The sequence below is a fragment of the Phoxinus phoxinus genome, assembly GCF_949152265.1.
Source record: "Phoxinus phoxinus genome assembly, chromosome: 15".
Classification (NCBI taxonomy): Eukaryota; Metazoa; Chordata; class Actinopteri; order Cypriniformes; family Leuciscidae; genus Phoxinus; species Phoxinus phoxinus.
In genome coordinates this window covers 20,778,116-20,800,116 of record NC_136890.1, presented here as the reverse complement: position 1 = coordinate 20,800,116, position 22,001 = coordinate 20,778,116, and the positions used below count along the sequence as shown (strand labels likewise).

The 22,001-nt window shown below is 38.6% G+C and overlaps 1 protein-coding gene across 2 annotated transcripts; it reads left to right on the top strand.

Annotated features, from left to right (window-relative positions):
- Nucleotides 1-161: 161 nt before the first annotated feature.
- prkar2aa (protein kinase, cAMP-dependent, regulatory, type II, alpha A) lies at nt 162-21,406 on the top strand. Of its 2 annotated transcripts, none has more exons than XM_079637738.1 (10): nt 162-2,194; nt 13,421-13,456; nt 14,732-14,868; nt 15,788-15,894; nt 16,954-17,095; nt 17,420-17,521; nt 17,695-17,769; nt 19,593-19,658; nt 19,981-20,119; nt 20,221-21,406. In XM_079637738.1, the coding sequence occupies exons 1-10, from the start codon at nt 1,939-1,941 to the stop codon at nt 20,343-20,345; spliced, it is 1,185 nt and encodes a 394-aa protein (XP_079493864.1). In that variant the 5' UTR covers nt 162-1,938; the 3' UTR covers nt 20,346-21,406. The 2 variants fall into 2 exon arrangements, with proteins under 2 accessions (XP_079493864.1, XP_079493865.1); XM_079637739.1 differs by having other exon boundaries at nt 14,716-14,868.
- The last annotated feature ends 595 nt before the right edge of the window (nt 21,407-22,001 follow it).

Sequence of the window (22,001 nt, the reverse complement as noted above, 5' to 3'; positions counted from 1 at the left end):
CAGGAGGCGCAGGGGTTCCTCGAGGAATATAACGAGGATTTAAAGGTAGGTTCTGTGTGGCCATGGTAACGGCTTTACCTGCGACCTGAATGGAGGAGACCCGAGAATAGGAATAGATCAACTGCTCTATATTTACTGACAGGGAACTCCTCTCTTGGCGTTTATTTCGTGAATTGTTCGTCTGATATCTTTATTTTCTTTTCTTTTTTGGCCATGGAGCACTTATAGGAATCGACACAGTTATATTGTAGCTTTGCTTTGAGTTTTCAAAGTAACCTAAATCAAACAATCATCTTTTACTTTCGATAATAAAAAATTATATGTTACGTTTTATGGTTGCATCTTGCATACACAACGCATGACTCAAGACAAAAAAAATACTCCAAGTATTACACGAAGATTCGAGTAAATCATTAGTGTAAATTAAATAGTTCCACCGTGCGGGCTTTATCGATACTTTTGTTCTTTTTCATTCACTTATGTTACAGAGAGTGCTTCCGTATATTTCTCAACGCTCAGCTTTGCTTGAGTTCAGCATTTGGCCCTGAACCCCCCACTACAGCCTCTTCACCCACTTCCTAAATCTCGCACACACGCTTCAAAAGAGGTGGAGCTTCAGTCTCATGCTGCTCTGCGATTGGCCATTTTCGAAGTCCATCAGGGCTTGACGCTCGCTCTCGAACTCTGACCGCGCCCCCGAGGCTCAGCGGCTCGCGGTGGAACAGGAGAGAGTGTCCGCGCCTTGTCAGGAGACACCAACGGTCTGTTCTTACAGGAAAAAAACGAGAATATTTCAGCTCATTCATGGCGAAATTAGTTTTATTCGACGTCCAGAACCATATCCATTCCGGACCGCGGCTCTGACAACGACAGGCGAAGAGAATATCCGCAGCTCTCAGCGGTTGGAGTTTACCGAGGATTTTCATAGCAGTTTCGTGCTTGGAGGCGCGCGAGTGCCGGTGTCGTCGTCTCCGTGGGCGCCTTTTCGTGCTTTCTGGTGACAGCTGACACTTGTCCGATTTCCGAAGCCTAGAAGGCCTGATCTGTCTCCCTCCTGTACGGTTCACCGGGTCTCCCTGTCAGTGCTGGGCCGCCAGCACACTCACACCGGCGCGGCCTCGCTCCTTACCGAGTCCCCGGCGACGACACAGCTACCTCCCCGGTAGAGCCAGTTACCCACACTCCTCTAAAACACCTGCTGTGTTTAGAACTAGCAGTACCAATAACAGTGGATCCTAGGAGAAGTAACGTTAACGGACAAGAGAAACGCGGATCTGTGCGCGGGTGATAGACAGACAGAGCTGTCATACAACATTTCAACAGCTCTCTGAATTTACATATTGAGCTTTTTTCTTTCACGCGATTGGCTTCTTCTCTCGTGCATATCTGTTATTAAGCAGTTAGACAACGAAACGTCAAATATACAAACTAATCACGCGTTGTGCAAAGGCAAGGCCTCGTCTGCTAACTCAGATAGCTACATCGCTAACTCCCAGCCTGGGTTTAATCAGCTTCTAATCTTATTAACCGCACTTTTTGACTATTATTCATCGCTTATTTTGTTCCACACAACACAATAGCGAAGCGATTTTAATTTATAGTTAACGTTACTAGTTCAACGCACAGTACGGTATTCCTTGCCAAGAGATCTAACGTTATTGAGCAAAAGCAGGAGGAAACAGAGCTGTCAGCCTTTATTTTCTACTACTCGGCCTGATTAACTCCAACCTTGGGAAACAAACCCCCCGAAGAATCTTATGTGTTGTGCTTGTTTCAGCTGACCTTTGCTACCAAAATTAACTAAGTCCCTCGCGAGCTTCTTGCGCAGCAACCCGCTGCATGCACTGATACGGGAAAGACTATATTTTTGTACCATAGTTCAGGAGCCATTTAGAACAGGGTCAAATATCTGCACAAACCTTCTACTACTGTTTAGCCATGAGTATTGAGATTCCAGTCGGTCTGACGGAGCTGCTTCAAGGCTACACCGTGGAGGTGCTGCGCCAGAGGCCGCCGGACCTGGTGGAGTTTGCCGTGCAGTATTTCACCCGTCTGCGGGACACCAGGAACCAGGACGGGTCCGGGGTCGCCACCGCCAAAACCGGGGGGAAGGGAGTGATGTTTGATGGCGAACCGATGCAGACAGAGTCGAACGGCGACGACGATGACGACGACGATGACTCAGACTTTGAGCGTGAGTGTCTCTTTATTAAATCAGCTTATTACGCCACCTGTAAAAGATGACGATATTGCTGCTTGGGTATGTTTCAGTGTATACCGTGTTTGCACGGCTAACAAGGGTGTCAGATCTCCCTTGAGATGGGTAACATGTGGAACAGCCTTAACTAGGCTGTTTCCATGGCACTCGCTCGAGCTCCCATCCAAGCGCTTGATTGACAGAGTGACAAGTGGCGCCCGAACGAGGTATCCCCAGAATGCATGCAGAATTAAGATGGGATAGTATGCACGCGTAATAGATTTGCATTAATATGTATGCATTTCTGTTCTTGAATAGAGACGGCTGTGGTGTGTGATCGGTCTAGCGTTGTTAGCCCATTCGTGCTGTATGAATTGCTTGTATGAATGGATGCTGGATGGCCATTGAGAATGCTAACAGGGATTTTTCATAATGGAGAGAGGTGCGCTCGCGCACATCAAAGCATCCCCTCTTTCCTTTCATGTAGTGCTGAGCGAGCAGCTGCAAACCCAGGCAGATTTCACTGGTAGACATTTAAGTCATCATTTGTGAATTAAAACATTCTTGAAAAAAGTCATTGAGAGATATCTGGACCATTGAAAACAGTGAGGATTTGCCAAACAGGGATTGTTACACATTCCTAAATCGCTTTGGCCTAATCATATTTCATCAAACTGCATATGCAGATACCTCACTGTGTTGATTATGTCTTGTTTACGCGGCTGATTGTTTAATATATAATTCTGGTATTGTTTTCACATCCTCTTACAAAACGAAATGGGGAAATTAATGCCAACTCAGTGAGTGAAGGTTTATGTGCTCTTTCAGTGGTTTGAATTTGAGCAGGTACATCATTCTCTTTCCACATTCTAATATGCAGACTTCACTGCTATATTGAATGCAAAAATCAGAATGACAAATTATAGTATGACAGAATAACAAACAATACAGAATGACCCACTGCGTCCAACTAGATTCTGAAGTGTGCAGCCAGTTTCATATATCCCACGATTGACCGTTCGCAAAGACCCGCCCCCCTTAGTTACTGTCTCTATGCCCGACAAGCTACGCGGCGTCTCATGCCACACCATGTTCTCACGCAGTGAGAAATACATTGTGGAGCAGAGAGGACACTGACAACACGCTGACAGTACAGGACAGACCAGGTTACTTTTCGGTTACTTTTTTGATATTAAACAAAGTCTCACCTTTCAAATTTGGTCATTTAAAAAAAAAAGAAATTTAAACAATAAATACCGTTTTGTGGCTCTTAAATGTGTTTGTCAGATCGCTGTAGAGTCTGTTAAAGCTGCTCGATCATCTCTTCCTTCTAGTAAATTTATAGCATCAAATAAACATGAATGAACATAAGAAGGAATGTTGTTTTAACCGCGGAAAGACGTCAGTACACTCTGTTTTTCAAGTTCAAATTCTCCCATGTTAATCTATGAACTCTCCTGACTGCTTTGTCCGACAAAATGGCGGATGGCGAAGTATGATTGGTCAGATCACCTGTCAATCAAGCTCCCTGCGAAGGGTCAATTCTGTGGCAAGCTGACGAGCTGTCAGATTTGAAAGGTTGGTAAATTAAGAAAAAAAACTTGATTGGCTTTTCGTGTGTTGTAGTTACCAAGAAAGTTATTGTTATTAGTGTTGTCACAATTCTGGAATTTCTTAATTCGGTACGATACCTTATTGTGTTCAAAGGAGCCGTTTTATTGGTTGGCGCCTAGCAAATGAAATGGGACTTCTATTGTACGCGATGATGTCACGAAACCCGCGTCCTCGGGGACGCTCTGAAACGCTAACATGGTTTAATGCATTAGAATGATATTAAAAGAAAATTATATTATCAAAAGACCAAACTCAGTAAACAGTAAACACCATACTAAATATGCATACTACAGAAAAGCAGATGAGCACAGAATATGAACGCAGCGCGTTTAATTAAGACAGTAGTATTAAAAGACCAAACTCAGGAAACACCATACAAATAAAGCGTAGTAAGCAATTGAGCACAGAATATGAACGCAACGCATTTAATTGTACGTTAAGCGTTTTCCTCTCATAGAAAACCAAGATAATGTTCGTTTTCTCACACAAACCGCTCGTTTCGTGTCTTAGGCCATGTGTACTTGCGATGGGGAATTGTTTAATTCTTTAATTTAATTAGGACTTTTCTGTGCATGCTCTTTGAGGTGGTGACCATAGACCTGCATTATATGACTGACAGACAAGAACGGTTTGACCTAAAAATATCAAAATTGAAACTACTGCGGAAACAAAGACACCTACATCTTGGATGCCCTTGAGGTAAGCTAAAACATACCACAATTTAATTTCAAAGTGAACTATCCCTTTAATGTCTTTACTACCTTTCTGGGGCTTGAAAGTGGTAGTCGCTAGGTTGTTAATGCAGGGACAGAAAGCTCTTAATAATAATAATAATTCATTACATTTATATAGAGCTTTTTCTGAGACCTCAAAGCGCTTTACATAGAAGGGGGAATCTCCTCAACCACCACCAATGTGCAGCATCCACTTGGATGATGCGACGGCAGCCATATTGCGCCAGAACGCCCACCACACACCAGTTTACTGGTGGAGAGGAGACGGTGATAAAGCCAATCAGTATATGGCCAATAAATATTGGCTCTTATATAGATCAGTGGTGTGCGCTCTTTTGTTGTGATTGCGAAATCTGCAGGAATGAGTAAAATGTAAAAACTAAAGTAAAAACTTTCAATTCGCCGTTGGAGAGAAGAGAGATTGTGCAGCTGATATCGGTGTATCGATACTGCAGAAAAGGAGTATTGGAATAGTTTTTCAGATATTGACACGTATAAACAACACTAGGGATGTGCTAGGGCTGGACAATAAATATCAGAATGTATCGCAATATATTTTGTTTAATACGTTTTCATTTTTACTGCGTGATAAATATAAGCAGCACGGCACAACGGTTCATATGTTCATTGTCTCCAAATTGACCGTTCGCAAAGACCGGCCCCCTTGAGTTACAGACATTAATTGTGGGCGTTCTTGCCAGTTTTTCCTGAGGCTTTTATATTGTTCATATCGATATCGGAATTATATCGTATTGACTGAAATTAAGAAATATATTGTCATATAAATTTTGGCCATATCGTCCAGCCCTAGGATGTGCACGAATATACAAATTTTCAAATATTTGATCTGTAATTATTATTCGAAAAATAAAATACTATTCGAATTTTATCGAATTTATGAAGCCGTAAATGCTTTGCTGGTCGTAAATGCAGTGAATCCCTGATAAATCCTAAGTACTAACTCGCAGTTATAATTAAATCCTCTGGCTGGTGCGTGTTTTACAAGTTGTTTGTATTTGGTCACATAATGTCGTCATCTGCCTCACGAAGTTTGGAATTACTCATGAAAATGATGTAAATGATCTTACAAAATGGAATTACTTTTGATCAAATAAATTAATTAATCTGGAGTTAAAATATCATCAACACAATGAGAAATCTCATGAAATCCAAACAGCAGTTGACTGAGGAAAGACAGCTGTCCATCACTGCATCACAACTGCAGGGAAGCGCAGCTGTTGCGCGAGTGATCCGAGATGACAACTTATCTAATAGCAAAATGATTTTGAGACATATACTTCCCTTAAAGTATATTAAGAACAGAAAACGCAAAATGCTGTTAGAAACTTAGAACACCGTTTTCTTTGTGTCTCTGAAACGTCTGTCAGCGCAGCGCGTTTTCTCACTCGAGCATAAATTGCTGGCGGTGCCCCTGCATGTGGATATTATTGTTTTTCTCAACATAAACGTGAAACAATATAAACACGATAATCATTCTGACTCGAGTGTATGTGTACGTTCTGTACGATATCTGGCGCAGTCTGCTACTCTGCTTTATTAGGTGTTTTTTCCCGTTCGCGCTGCTTGAGCTTAAATCCTTTTTTTTTTTGCCTATATTTTTTTGTTTACACATAGGCCAACTGTTTAATGTTTTCAAGTAAAATAAAATTTTAACATGTATTGTAAGCTTGCCGTGTATATATTGCCTAATTGTAAGCTTGTTCAGGAATGGTGACAAAAACTTAAAATAAATTGTAACTTAAAAAAAAAATCTTTCTCGTTAAACGTCAATTAAATAAACGAATATTCGATTTTTATGAGCCTGAATATTCGAATGCAATATTTTTGAAAAATACCCATCCCTAAGTCACCTGAGTAGATTATTTTCACAGTTATCGTTAGTACGTCATAGGCCAAAAACATCTGTGAAAATGGACAGTGCCAAGATGGCTGATGAAATATGAATGCATTTTCAGACAAAGTACAAGTTTGTATTCATCCAGTTCAGGCAGATCAGTGAATTAGCTCAGATAGTCGTCAGCACATCCAATCATGATAGCGGGATGTGTTCTGCGTTAGAAGCGTGTTGTTCCACAGCAGAGCTTCAGTGAGCTGAGAAATCCAGAGCATTCCGGGGCATGTTTGAACAGTTAAAGCATTGGTAAGACCATCCCACCTTGATCTTTCTGACTTTGCGTCATGCTGTCAAGAAAACATCTACACATCCCTGCAGAACTGGCAATGTATCACCCAGAAGTTTGGATGGATTTGATGGCTCTTAGACTTGCATACTTTATCATGACATGTTGGTTTCTGGGAGAATTTAGATACATGATCACAATTGGTTTTGGGTAAAGAGTAGTTAAAAGTTTTGTAAGCAGTTTTAGCTGTTTTGTTAACTTTTGCCAGACTTTGCCACTAAATTAGAACACCACCATCCCTTCAACCACATGGCCTCTCTACAAAACCCCTTGCCTGAATGCACAAAAAAGCATTTCTGATTTGCCTCAGGCTGTTAAAGGCACTGGTATCTGGGCACTATGGTGTCTGGTATCTTTGAAAAGAAAACAACAACAAAAAAGCACCCTAGTTACTAATAAAAAAGATGTACTGTAAATTGAAGTGAAATGAATTGAAGTATAAAAGAAGTGTGTGTCTAAGTGCAAGTGTATAGCTTGTCTGTCTGGAGGATAGTGTACTCTTTGTTTTAAGCAGGATCATCAGAGAGGAACAGAGCAGTCTGCTGTTTTATGGACTCAGAGTCTCTACTTGCACAACAACCTGCAAATACCCTAACACCCTGTCAAAGAACCTGTTTGTGCTGCTCCTAACTGCTAAGTTGCCTGTTGTCAATTAATAGGACACAAGTTGCAATGTTTTTGCATAATTTCAAACTCGATATTGAGTGTGAACCTTTTTCACATTGCAGACATACGAAACTAAACCTTGAAAAAGAGAACTGTAGTTTTTTCAGGCAGTTAGTGTGTTGTCTCACTCTCAACCATGAATGTGGTGTATCTGAGAAGGTCTTCATGGCCTTTACGAAGCCAAAATCATGTTTTGGCAGTTTGTCGAGAATTAACTAGTAATAAAGGGCCTGAATAATTAGTGTTAAAATAACTACCATAAAAGTAACATGAATAATTGTCTTTTCTTTTTCAGAAAGAAAAGGATTACACTATATAATTCTTAAGCTGCAGAAAAAAAAAATGAATTTACTGCATTAGTAATTGCTTTTCTACTTGACCTTTTTTGAGTTTGAATCCTTTTTCTTTTTTTAGAGTTCAGAAAAAAGAAAGGAAATGTTACATGTTTTTTGGCTTTACTACGTCACATATTAAGAATACGCACCAGCTACTGGCTGTCATTCAGAGAAAATGATTTGGTATTGTTTTCCTGTCTATGTGTATTGTTTGCGTGTTTTGTATGCCTGGGTGTGTATTCTTCATGTTTGAGGTTTCCGATAACAATCTGGACTTTAGTACTTCCTCGTATCTATCAGCAAGAGGGTGACTAACTACCCTGACCCTGTTTGTTCTTCCCACCCTGGTCATTGATTTCAGAAGCTGCATTATAGTTTGGCCGTAAGAGCTTATGAAGTGTTATCTCAGCAGCTGGTCATAGTCCTGCACTCGCAGAAAATAAGTTAAGATGAAGTTATTTAGGTTTAAGAGTTCATATTGCTATACATTTATTGCATAAACCATCTGTGCAACAGAGCTGTTCCCTCTCAAGACATCGTGGGTAAGACCAAAGGTTAGACAGGATGTGGAAGCCCTGCACATTATCTACATTGTTACCTACGCTATTTTAGTCTCCAATTAAATATAATCGGTAATTTCCTTTCTCCTAACCACTCAACAGAGTAGGAAACATTGTTCTGATCCCCTTTTTAGCATGTTAGTTGACAACAACACAAGATTACCCTTTGTAAGATGTTTGCAGGTCAGTCTGATTAGTGGTGGTGGCTCAAGGAGAGGAGGTCATTGGGACAGGAGAAGTGCAACCAATGGGACGACTCCAATTGCGAGGTGTATGTTTTGATTGGACATGCCTTGACCTTCAGCTAGCACCACATAATACCGTATCAGCCAATCAGAGACGGGTTAAAAGAACAGACAGGGACCTTGTCCAGTCAGGGTGCAGATTAAGCAGACTGATGGCCTTGTCTAATCAGAGGCAGAGCTGACCTCGCCTCTAATGTTCATATTATGCACACAAACACATTTGCAGATATTTTAGCGCCACTGAATCCTTGCATATGCTTTTGTAAAGTTTATAGAAAGTGAATAAAATGTTTTTTGAGTAAATATCTGCCACTGTTGATCCTGTCATTCATGCTCTCTCACGGCAAGTAATCTTCTGGCTGTCAGTAAGGGGTTAAAGCCACAGGCACAGTGCTAGACAGATCCACACTACCTTATAAGGGCTAAAGAGAGAGAAAGGGAGAAATGGAGCACTGAGAAAGATAGACAAAGTTTTTAGAGAGTAAAGGAAAAGGGGGGGATTCAGACATCAAGATTGATGGCTTACAGCGGGAAGGGAAGTGTATTTTCCTATTGTTTACGAGTTGTACAGCTGTTTGGGATTTTATTATTCAGTCGAGCAGCTCTCTCCTTGTGTGAGTGGGGTTCTTTATTGTGTTATGGTAGTGTTTATAGTGTAGACTCCCCTGTGCTTTTGTGAACGTGTGTATAGGGCCTGTTTATACCTAGTCACTTTATGCGTTTTCTCTGATCGGGCAGCTATTCGAGATGGATTTAAATCCGATCACTCAAACCACTTCAGGAGGTGGTTTGAAACGCATTCCAAAGGATACTTGGAAGTATAAATGCATCTGGTTGTTGAAGCCACACATGTAAATTTGACTCCTTCCAAAATGGTGTAAAAGCATGTGAGCGTGTTATAGGTCACCGGCTCATGTATAGCTAGATATATGACAGCTCTATCTCAACACGCATCGTGATATGCACCACAGATATGGCCTGCCCCAAGTGAGTAGCTGAGCAAATATCTCTTCAGCAAGTCGACACACAAACTGCCGCAAATGGAACAAAGTTCGCATCCTGAAGCTCATTCAAAGTAGAGCTCGACTAAATGATCTTACCAGTGCTGATGCCGCTTTCTCTCCTATTGCGGTCTTTGATCTTGAAATTAGCTGATGATAGATAACTTGCAGCTTATATCTGTTTCTTTCGATGATGTGAACGGATTTATATTCATTTTGTGGAGACACATTTATGTGGCCAAGTGTAAATGGAAGAGTTTTAACAAAATGGATAGCTATCCGATCAGTTAAAACACATAAAGTGACCAAGTGTAAACGGGCCCTATGAGTTAACCATAGACCGATTCATTTGAGATTATAGTATTACCGAACCATGACTCATTGGAGTGACTCATACATTTCAGTGGAATATGGTGACAACTAGCCACAAAACCAGAGCATTAATGTATATCATATATTATACCATTTATTTAAATTATACAGGCACAGCAGCCAATTAAATGTATGTAACAGACCTTATCGAACATATGATTTGGGGGAAAATGCAACTTTTATGCAGAATTACAGCAAATGTTCACGGTTGCTAAGTTAGTAAATTTACAGACTGACCAGTTACTCTGCAAGATAACTGTTTTTCTCAACTAAAGAATAAAATAATAAAATCAGTCACGTAACCTATTAGATTTGACATAACTTACCAAAACAGCAAACAATTCCAGCAGTAAAGCTGCGTTCACACTGCAAGCGACTTTGTCGCTGCATGTCGCCAGTGGCTGGCGGTGAGGTTGCTAGTGGGTATTCCCACTACTGGTTGCCTAGTAATGTTTTTGAGTGACATTCACGGATGTTACTCCTTGTTGTAGACAACAAAGCCGTTTCTTGCCGCTACAAACTAACATTTTGGAAGGAAAAGTCTAAATATAAATTAAATCAATACATGAAATGCATAATATTAAAGATGAACGAGAAACAGCGAGTGCTCTTTGCCATCGCGGCTATTTAACTGCATCAAACAGGCAAATGCCGGTCTATCTGGGTTCACAAAACCATTGTCTCGGAGTCAGCATGACGAGTACCACTGTACACTGAGATATATAAATTATAGGACAGTTTCTGACTGCTAAAATTAGCTTCTCATTCAACTTGCCTCGGTCGGACTCAGCACTGAAGAGTGACGGATCACGTGCGCTCCACTGACTTCATTCCTATTGGTTGTCGCTCCCGAAAGTCGCTCTTCATTTGCTTAAAGTTGAAAAGATCTCAACTTTGTCGCGTCGCTGGACTTGCCCCATTCAGTCGCTAATGGTCACTGTCGCTCGTGTTGCCGGAAATCGACCACTCTCCATTGAAATGAATGGTATCGTGTCGCTTTGTAGCTTGTAGTGTGAATGCAGCTTTAGCTTTAGCATCTTGATTGATGCTGTCATCCAGGGGTATTGCTTATAATTGCTGTGGTTGAAATGCTTTAAAAAGCTTTGGCTTTCTGCACAGAATTAAGCTCTGGTGTAATTCTTCCTTTGCCGATTAAATCCAGCTTTTCCTTAAAAGTTAATCTTGAAAACGGCATGGGTAATAAATTGGCAATGCTAAATTGGCAAAAAAAAATTATCAGCTTTTTCAACGCTCCATAAACTTGTGATAACAAGCCCCACCCATTTAAAGGGACGATATGATTTTCCTGTCATTTGAAATTCGTCTCTCATTGACTTTCCATGGCTTGGCACACTTTATCGAGCACTAAATCAGCATATCAGAATGATTTCTGAAGGATCATGTGACTGAAGACTGGAGTAATACTGAAAATTCATCCCACGAATAAATGTAATTGATTTGATGATGTTTTGTGTTTTATCATAGTTTGGAATGGTTGTTCATGCATGTTGCGTGAGAGAGAAAGCACAGAACTGTTTGTAGTTTAGTTGCTGACTCTCACATGATAAGTGATTTTCGCTGTACCATCACAGAGATCACACACACATATTCTGTTTACTTTTAAAATTACTAGTCTCTCTCTCTCTATATATATCTCTCTCTCTCCCTCTGGCTAATATTTGCCAGCAATGAGAGAGAGAGAGTGATAAGACTGTGCATGAGGATATCTAAAATGACATGGAGGGAGATAAGAAGACAGACGACAAATATCGGGTTCTGTTGTTTGTAGTTACTATTGCTCATACTTAAGCTTACAGATTTAAAAAAAACTTCTAGCCCTAATCCTAGAATATTAAAAACGTGCAGGTTTATACATAATTATGTAATACCTCCAATCATATGGCTTGCTGACTTCTTCTTGTTTTTTTTTTTTTAAGCAGTCAGATTGAAAATGGATGAAAAATACCTATAGAATTACAAGTTTTTCCATAGATTTGTTTTTTTTTAAATCATGGATAATATTTATATTCCCTATTATCATTCTAGATGATATGTGTAAATAGACTACTGTTCAAAAGTTTGGAGTTGGTAAGATTTTTTAATTGTTTTTGAAAGAAGTCTATTTGATCAAAGATGGCAATATTGTGAAATAGTATTTACAATATACAATTTAATAGCATTACTCTTTTATATAATATTTTAACATATCATTTATTCCTGTGATGGAAAGCTGCATTTTCTTCAGTGTCACATGATCCTTAAGAAATCATTCTAATATTCTGATTTGTGGCTTAAGAAACATTTCTTATTATTTTCAATGTTAAAAACGGTTGTGCTTCTTAATATTTTTGTGGAAATTGTGATACATTACTCTGATTCTTTGATGAATAGAAAGTTCAAAAGAACAGTACCGGTATTTATTTAAAAAAATCATTTATAATGGTCTTTGCTATCAATTTAATGCATCCTTGCATTAACAGCAAACAATTCCTTCAAGAAAAGTGGATGGTGATATAAGTACTTGGATATAAATTATCCGTTAAAGATTGTCCTCACCCATATTTTCTCTCTCTCTCTCTCTCTCTCTCTCTCTCTCTCTCTCTCTCTCTCTCTCTCTCTCTCTCTCTCTCTCTCTCTCTCTCTCTCTCTCTCTCTCTCTCTCTCTCTCTCTCTCTCTCTCTCTCTCTCTATCTGTGTCTAGAGTGAGTGGGTGTGTATTTGGGGGGGGGATAGTTGTTAGTCTTCCTTGTATTTTGTTGTCATGGCAACTTTGTCCACTTGATATCCCCTACACGTGAGGTTGAAGCACCCCATCTCACTATACTTCACGCGCTCATGCACGTACTCATTTCTTTGAGTGCTCTCACAACAAGTCTGTGTATTAAGCCGCCTTATCTGGGCATTGCTCACACACAGTGTTAAGTAATTTGCAAAGAGGTGTAAATCTGAATGCTTATGTGTGAACGCGCAAAATTCGGTGGCATTTAACGTGATTGATTTGCAGGTTAATTATTGTAAGAGTGTGTTTTAAACATGATCATACTTTAGGTTTGTGGAAATCTGTGTGTTTGTTATAGAACTATAGGTTATGAGCAGAACATCTTAAGACGGCAGTTCACTCATGAGGGAGTGTGTATGTGAGAGAAAGCTCATTGCTAGTTTTACACCAAAGAGTTAATGGAGTGATGGATTGTAACAGTGCCATGAGAAAGGAGGAGGAGGGTGTGCAGACCTGCAGGGCTCCTGAGAGTCGTGCTAGTGCACTCAGCTGTGATCGTACACACATAATTGCAATCTCCTGAAACTGGTACAGCCTGTAGGACAGGCCTTTCTCTGACCTTACTGAATATTTAACACGCCCACACAGTTACTGAAGGGCACATGTGAAATTTGGAGACTAAATTTGATCGTTAACATTGTCTGAGAGTCTGCAGCTCTCAGCGAGCATAGGGGAATTTGAACAGTCATTAACTCTCTCTGTCTTTCTCTCCACAGCTCCTCCCCCCAGCAGATTTAACCGGAGAGTGTCGGGTGAGTTCTGTTTGACGTCATTGCACTAATCATGTGGTTTAAAGTGTGTGTGTGAGTGTCAGATAAGTGCTCTGCCTTTCCGTCATTTCCCCTTGTGTTTGTTTTATTGTAATTACTGTACGTGGCCAGTATGCCCACTCATTCTGCCCCTTTCACTTGTGTTCCAGTAAAAACATCCCCTCTTACACATCATCATATGAAGGAATCTAGATATGCTACCTCTAAAGACACATTTAATGCATGGGAAAGAATACTTTTTTTTTTTTTTCATAAGTGTAAAGTTAAGCATTGTCCATTCAGTCATATCTGTAAATGAAACGCTTTTAGAGCAGATGTTTTAAACTGGACCCCTGGGGAGCCCAAAAAAAAGGGTTCTATGTGGCCTGTGGAAAATTTGAGAGAAAATTAAACGTTTTACAAAAAGTTTGCCATACAAAATAAACATCTTGCCAATAGTTGAGAGAACTAAATATTTAGTTTATTTGTTTGTTTGTAACAAATAAATGTAAGTTGTTTCTGTGGTACATTACTGTTCAAAAGTTTGGGGTCAGTAAGAATTTTTTTTTTTTTATTGTTTTTGAAATACATTATATTCACCAAGGCTGCATTTATTTGATAAAACATACAGTAACAGTTATTTTGTCAAATTTTATTACAATTCAAAATAACTATCTATAGCTTAAAATAACTTTCTATTAGAATTTTCAAATGTAATTTATTCGTGTGATGTCAAAGCTGATTGTTTCAGTCTTCAGTGTCACATGATCCTTCAGAAATGATCTAATTCTAAAATATTTATTGTTTTATATCAATGTTGAAAATGGTTGTGCTGCTTAATATTATTTTATATTAACTTTATTATATATTTTTAGGATTCTTTGATGAATAGAATGTTTATAAAACAGCATTTATTTAAAATATTAATATTTTGTAATATTATATCTTTACTGTCTTGCTCAATACATTTATTAATTTCTTTAAAATAAATCTTACTGTCTTATGAAAAACATTTGAACTGTAGTGTAGGTTTTTTGGCATAATTTTCTTTAAAGCTTTCCTTATTGTGAATAGCCAAATACTTAAAATTGGAAACATCAGGCTGTTTTTATTTTAACATGTTTTTTTCTTATTTTTTTTCTTGCATAGTATAATTGGATACATTTTGGGTCTTTGGCATTGAAAATTTCGAAAACCCCTTTTTGAAATTTTTGGATTCACATGCATGTGGCTTTGGTGAAGACTTCTAAGTAATTAAATAGTCATTTGTTTTCTTAGTGTGTGCGGAGGCATTTAACCCTGATGATGATGAGGAAGACTCTGAGCCGAGAGTTGTTCATCCAAAAACAGACGAGCAGCGTTGTAGATTACAGGAGGCCTGCAAGGACATTCTGCTGTTCAAGGCTCTAGATCAGGTACACACACAGACACACGCACACAGATATGAGGGCTATTAAACTGTATATAGACGTCATCCAGGTGGTGTGTGCAGGCCAGTCAGTCAGGTTTGGTTTGCATGTACGACTGATCACATGTTCCTTACTTAATCAGCCACTGTCGGTTCATTGTTGGAGGAAATTGTTTAACACACTGTTACTTGAACTGATTAGCACTCTTAATTTTCTGCTGATGTCATATAATACATAGTTTTTCCCTGTTTGGTGCACACATAAACGTGTTGTTGATCACGTGACAGTTAAAAATATTATATTTATATAAAATTAAAACAGTGGTAGTTTGCGGCAGTGAATCAAGACACAACTTTTATGCTAGAGTATTTATGCTAAAAGTCACGATCAACATGGTAAAACCTGCTTCAAAAAGTTATGTCTTTAAATTCGCCTCAACTTTTGTAATGAAAAGTTGTCTTGAAAATCATCTTCAACCATACATTTCAAGAAAATTACCATTATAGTTTTATGAAATAAGTTCTAGATATTTTTTGCCTTTTTAATGTCTGTCAAATGATTTTTTCTTGCATTCATTCTGCACTTAAACGGTAGACATTTCACTTGCATGTGGGTATCTTTTGGTATAGAACTGCGTATCACTCTTTTTGTCCCCCTTCTTCGTTCAGCATTGTGCACCGTGAGTGTTGAGGTTTTAAGATGGCATGTCGAGATAAAAAAATAGTTGAAACATGTCTGGACCCTCACACTTGGTTCCATTCTGTTGCACTCTGTCTATCTGTTGTGTGAACCATAAGAAACTTGTATGTATATATATATGTTTTTTTTTTTTTTAAATATGTAGTTTTGCATAAATCTGTACTATATGATTCCGAGCACACAAACACATTTCCTTCATCAGACACTTTGTCTCTCTCTGGTACAGGAGCAGTTTTCAGAGGTGCTGGACGCCATGTTTGAGGTTCTTGTGAAGCCACAAGATCACGTCATTGATCAGGGAGATGATGGGGATAACTTTTATGTAATCGAGAGGTGTGTATTTTAAAGTGTTTTTTTCTTCTTCAAATATTACCTTTCATATAGTGTGTACTATAGCTGTTTTTGAATGTTAAAGGTATGCAAAGTTTCAAAGATCAAAGTGCACGATAAATTGAGTTATTGTCTCCTAAAAGAAAGAATTGTTTCTGACCTGCCGAAACGAGTCGTCAACAATTCCAGTTTTACTTCCGGTTACATATCTATGTAACGGCGTAACATATTTGCATTATGCCAGCCTGTTATCATCATCGGGTGACTGTCTACTTTGACCCGCGCTCATACACTGTAGTTGTAGCTGAGACTGAAACAAATTTGCATTTGTTTGGTTCATGTTGTCTGCAAATATACTTTGCATGCATTTCAAATGGACGAGGACTCGCGCTGGAATTGATACAGAAAGACCGACGCCATCGTTGCTGTTCTTATCACTGTGTATCAAGTGCTGAGAAAGCCTCTGGAGCTGAAATTCAAATATGGTAATAAGCGTTTACCTGCAGTGTAATCGCTCATAGCAAGTAATCAGGGCAGCAAATTAATGTAAATCCGCTGTCTCTTCTAAATATTCAGTTTAAAAGCAGCAGAATGCCAATTTCATGCGACGCACATACAGTAAACCCAAGTGTCGTTCACTCTGCTGTGCATAATAGCACCAAATTAATAAAAAACAATATATTAGCCGCGTTCTGTTTTCTGTCATGCGGCGTGCACATTTGTGATAGCGTAAGAACAATCACAAGCAGTGTGAAAGCCCCCTGAATCTTCGAATAAACTGTTTTTAGGCCCTTTGAGAAATAAGGTGATGTGCAATGTATATTATGAATGTAATGGCCAAGCTAAATGTAATGGCCAATTTGTGATTAGATAAAGGAACTGAGAGGTAAAAAAAAAAAAAAAAAGCTCTTTGTTAATTCCTATTCATTGTTTATCTCAAACCATAGTAATGTTCCTCATTTTGAATGTCAATACCTAAAGCTCAGAATATCAGAATGAAGTGTAGCAACAATATAATTACCAGACAGCACTAACAGAATGTATGCTTTTGTGTACTTGTAGGGGTGTGTATGATATCGTGGTAAAGAAAAATTGTGTGGGTCAGTATAATAATAAGGGCAGTTTCGGAGAACTGGCCCTCATGTACAACACTCCACGTGCTGCAACCATCGTTGCTACAGAGGATGGAGCCCTCTGGGGACTGGTGAGTCAATATTGCGCACCCCCAATGTACGGTATTCATTTTGATTTCTTCAGGTCTTAAAAAGGTCTTAAAAAGCCTTAAATTTGACTTTAAAAATTGTGCAGGAACCGTGTGTGTGTGTGTGTGTGAGCGTGAGCATGCCATACCCTGTTGACAAAGTGCTCTATAACAGCACCACCTTGTGGTCGGAACACAGAATGACTTGCTGCTTCACTTTCACAGTGCTTTCATAGCAATTATGAATTGACAATAAGTGTGACAGAAGCATAAATCCAGATCCTAATACAACAAAGAGTTTTCAGCTGAACGGTATGTCTGTTTCAGGATCGGGCGACTTTCCGTAGACTCGTAGTGAAGAATAATGCAAAGAAGAGAAGGATGTATGAAATCTTCATAGAGTCTGTTCCTCTACTCAAATCACTGGAGGTGAGAAAATGATTGTGAAAACATTTATTCTATTGACATGTGTTGTTTAGTGGTTCTGTGAAAGAGTGTCAGGGTTGCATTTCTGAAGTGAACATTGAAGAAAAACTTTGTTGCATTCTTAGATCAGTAATGAAATGATGAATACTTAACCCATCTTACCCCACGTTTCATAGTTATCTGAGCGGATGAAGATTGTTGATGTGCTGGGTGTAAAATCATTTCATGATGGAGAGAGGATCATTATGCAGGTGAGCTTTGCAGTTGCCCCAAAAAGTAGGACATAAGTGTATAAATATTGTTAAGACTGTTGTTGTCCAATGATAAGTAGCATTTATTTTAAACACTTTTATGCAAAACAGTTCATTAAAAGAAGTTTGTTAGGTTTTAAATGTAATACAAAATATTCAAAATTCTGGTGGTCAAATGTTCATTATTGTGATTACCTCCATCGGTTGCAAGGATACCTTTATCTTAATAACTCCAATTTAACACCATACAGTAAACTCACATAAAGCGATCTATACTACATAGCAAATCTCATCTGAATGATTGTTCATATCATCAACATATGTGACCCGATCTGGCGAAATGAGTCGGAAGTCGCAACGTTCCATTTTAAGATACGGGCTGATAATGTGAAAAAACAATAAAAAAAATAAAAAAAATTTGTTTTTGCTAATTTCAAAGAAAAGACATTCAAAAATAATCTTCCAAAGTTTCGTGGTCCAGATAATTGAGCAAATGTATTTAAATGACTATTAAACTTGACAAAGTTTTACTAAATTCGTTGGAAATGAACATTGCTTTTCTCAAATCCTCTCGTCACCTCTGAGCATTTCCCGGGTATCCCCTGAAACGTCACTATCTCTGCTCTCCAAATGGTGTTACACGTTGTATTGAGCCAATCAAAAAGTTTAGAAATGTACACAGACGCTGATCATTTGTCAATGGGAAGCCCCGCGGCACGCGATTGGTCCAGCCATCCTCTTGTCAGACTCGCAGCGCTCTGTGTAAACAAACTTGTAGATCTCAGAAAGATTAAACATTATTAATTTAATTAATTAATAAAAATGTCGCTGTCAAAAGAGAGCAAAGTCGCCAAAGCATTGAACTCACTAGAGGCACACACATGCACACACACACGCACAAACACACACACACACACACACACACACACACACACACACACACACACACACACACACACACACACACACACACACTCTTTCTCTCTCTAGCTAAAATGTAGCACTTCTGTTCAATCTTTCTGATTTTTGTAAATCTTTGTAAAAGTGCCTTTTAAAATATTTATTCAAATAAATACTTTACAATAATTTGATCTTCAGCCTGGTTTACTGCAATATCATTTATATATATATTAATATCTTTGGTCAAATTAAGCTGTAAAAAAAATAGTTTATCCCTTTAAATGCAATGGATTTTGAAAGATATCTACAAAAATACGGCCAAAAGCTATTTTCTCAGGTTTCCAGTTGGAAAAAGAGGGCAGGCGACCATAATTCAAATGTGTATATCTTTAAAACCATTCAAGGTATGACTTTGACTAGGATATCATTTGAAAGCTTATGATCTCCTCTTTCCATTGATATCAAAATCTCAATTTTGAAATTTGGGTCACTGTGACTAATTTTGCTGGATCAGGTCACATATTTAAACTATCGCCCAGCTCTAAACTGCTAAATTGACTATATTTATAATAAACTATTATATATTTGTAAATTTACCTTTATACATATGTCACTCATTTTGTGTAATGCAGTGGGTCGTGCCATTGAGAACCGTTGAAATATCCTCTGTTCAGATCTTACACACTTGATCAGCTACAGCGTGTCTAAAAGAACCAGCTCACACACACACACACACACACACACACACACACACACACACACACACACACACACACACACACACACACACACACACACACACACACACACAGACAGCTAGTGTAGTTATAGCACTATAATAATGGAGCAGAACTGAAGATCAGGACTCTGACTTATGCTATTGTTTCATTAATCATTATTATTGTGGACTGCTCTATTACCAGGGTGATAAAGCTGATTGCTTTTACATTGTGGAGTCTGGAGACGTGAAGATTATGATGAAGAGTAAAGTGAGTTCTTTATCTTTTTTTCCCCCCCTCTCTTTCATTGTTATATTGTACAATTTTATTTTTTATTTTTTTAAGGTTATGTTATTGTTACGTGTGTTCGATTGATTCCCCTAAAATTTTAGCATGCTGAGTCTGACTAGCTGGAGACATCAGCTTAACTAATGGCTTAGGTTTGGGGCGGGACTATTTGTTTGGCTAACCAATCATTTTTGCAGTTCTACTTGGTGATTGTAGCAATGTAAAAACATTCTTTAATTTTCCCTCAGTAATGCCAACATTTCATTTTTAAATAGTTCTTTCTGTGTGTTTCTGTGTGTCCCAGACAAAAGCAGACAGACAGGATAACACTGAGGTCGAGATCGCTCGCTGCAGTAGAGGGCAGTATTTCGGAGAACTTGCTCTCGTCACTAATAAACCACGTGCTGCCTCAGCCTATGCTATAGGGGTCGTCAAATGCTTGGGTAAGTGTCTCTGTGGGCATCTGACTTATATATATGTATTGAAGTAAAATGTGTGCCAAGTGCTCATACAACATCACATGACTGATGTTTATGTATTTCAGTGATTGATGTACAAGCCTTCGAGCGCTTGCTGGGACCCTGCAAGGAGATCATGAAGAGGAATATCACCCATTATGAGGAGCAGCTGGTGGCTCTGTTTGGATCCAGCGTGGACCTGAGGGACTGAGAAAGACTGGCCGTGCCTTACACACACACACACACACACACACACACACACACACACACACACACACGCTATACAACACAACACATAGGTTATACACTCCCAAAACATTTTGTAGGCACACATTCCTTTTTATGTGCACTCATACTCCATCAATCATGCTCACACTTTCAAATCATACCTCACAAACACACGCACGCCTGTTATTGCGTCAGCTGTTCAGAACGAAATAAAAGCATTACCAGCTCAACTGCTGTGACCCTGAACTAACCACAGCCTGGAGAGGACATATGCACACACACACACACACGCGCACACACACTCACTTTCACCAAAAATTCCCAGCCAAGGACCCATCCTTTCTCATGGTCACTTGCAGTCACAACAAAGAAAAAAAGAAAAAAGAGACCAGATAAAAGAATCTATGTTTAAACAAGAAAAAAGTTGATATCTTTCAATAAAAAAATGCAAAAAAGCGCAAAAATTTAAAGTTTTAGAGCATTTTATGATAATGCAAAGCTTTGATAAACTTGTTTAAATATGACCTGTTTCCTTCCCTGCTGTTGGTGCATAAAAGTTTTTTGCTGGTGGTATCCACAGTGACTCGTTCTCCTTACTTAAACTCCACATTGTATTGATTAATGTATTACTATTATTATTATTATTACATATTTTTGTTGAAGGGTTGACTCGCTGTTACACCGCCCCCTAATTGGAGGATGCGAGGCCAAATCTAGTGCGAATTTTTTCCCTTTAGTCTTTCTGAATGAGTCGTCCTGAAAAATAAATAAAGCAGACATTTTGGTAACCTGCTGGGACTCTTATGTTGCGAGTGTGTGTGTGTTGGACGATGCGGTCTGTAATTACAGGAACAGTGCCATTTAAATGTCGGGAATCAGTTTTGTTTGTAATCTTTTGATTGGAGACACCATACAAGTGTTTTGGAATGGAGTGTTATTTTTTTTCTTTAGGGCGTTAGCTGGCTATTGTTAGTTTATCACCTTTGAGGGTTGGCTAGTTTCAGCATTTACAGATTGTACTTTTAATAAACTTTGGATAAATCAGGGTGTCTAAAAAAATGTTTTTTTTTTTAATGGGAAGGGTGTTCTGAAACACAATACCTTACGTGGGCTACATTAAATGAGTTGATGGAAATGTGCCTTTATTGATTATCATTTACTTTCCCCTACAATTACCTGAGAGTAAAATATTAAATTGTTACTTTGTTTTAAACGTTCTAATGGGTTCTATTGAGCAACTGAGCCATTTTGTCTCTAGTTTCTCACAGGTTACTTGTGACTAGAAACAGTCCTACTGTGTGAGATTAAAACTCTTAAGAGACACTGGCTGGCGTTTTCCTGCTCTTTTCTTAGCAAAATTCACTCATCACGAAATGAAGGCTGAAGGTGATTGCCTGGTTATTTCAAGGACCTTGTCACAAGGTCTTCTTTCTGAATTTCTATATAGTTTTTTTTTTTTGCAACATTTTATGACTTTTGATAAGACAATCTTATTTTAATATTATTATTAGATTGCTAGAACATTATATACAATAAAGTTGAAGGAACCCTAAAATGTTTTTAGGTAAAGAGAAATTTCTTAATTTGTTTAGATTCAGATGGGGTGTTCCCACTCATTTATGCTGTGTAATGTAGCCTA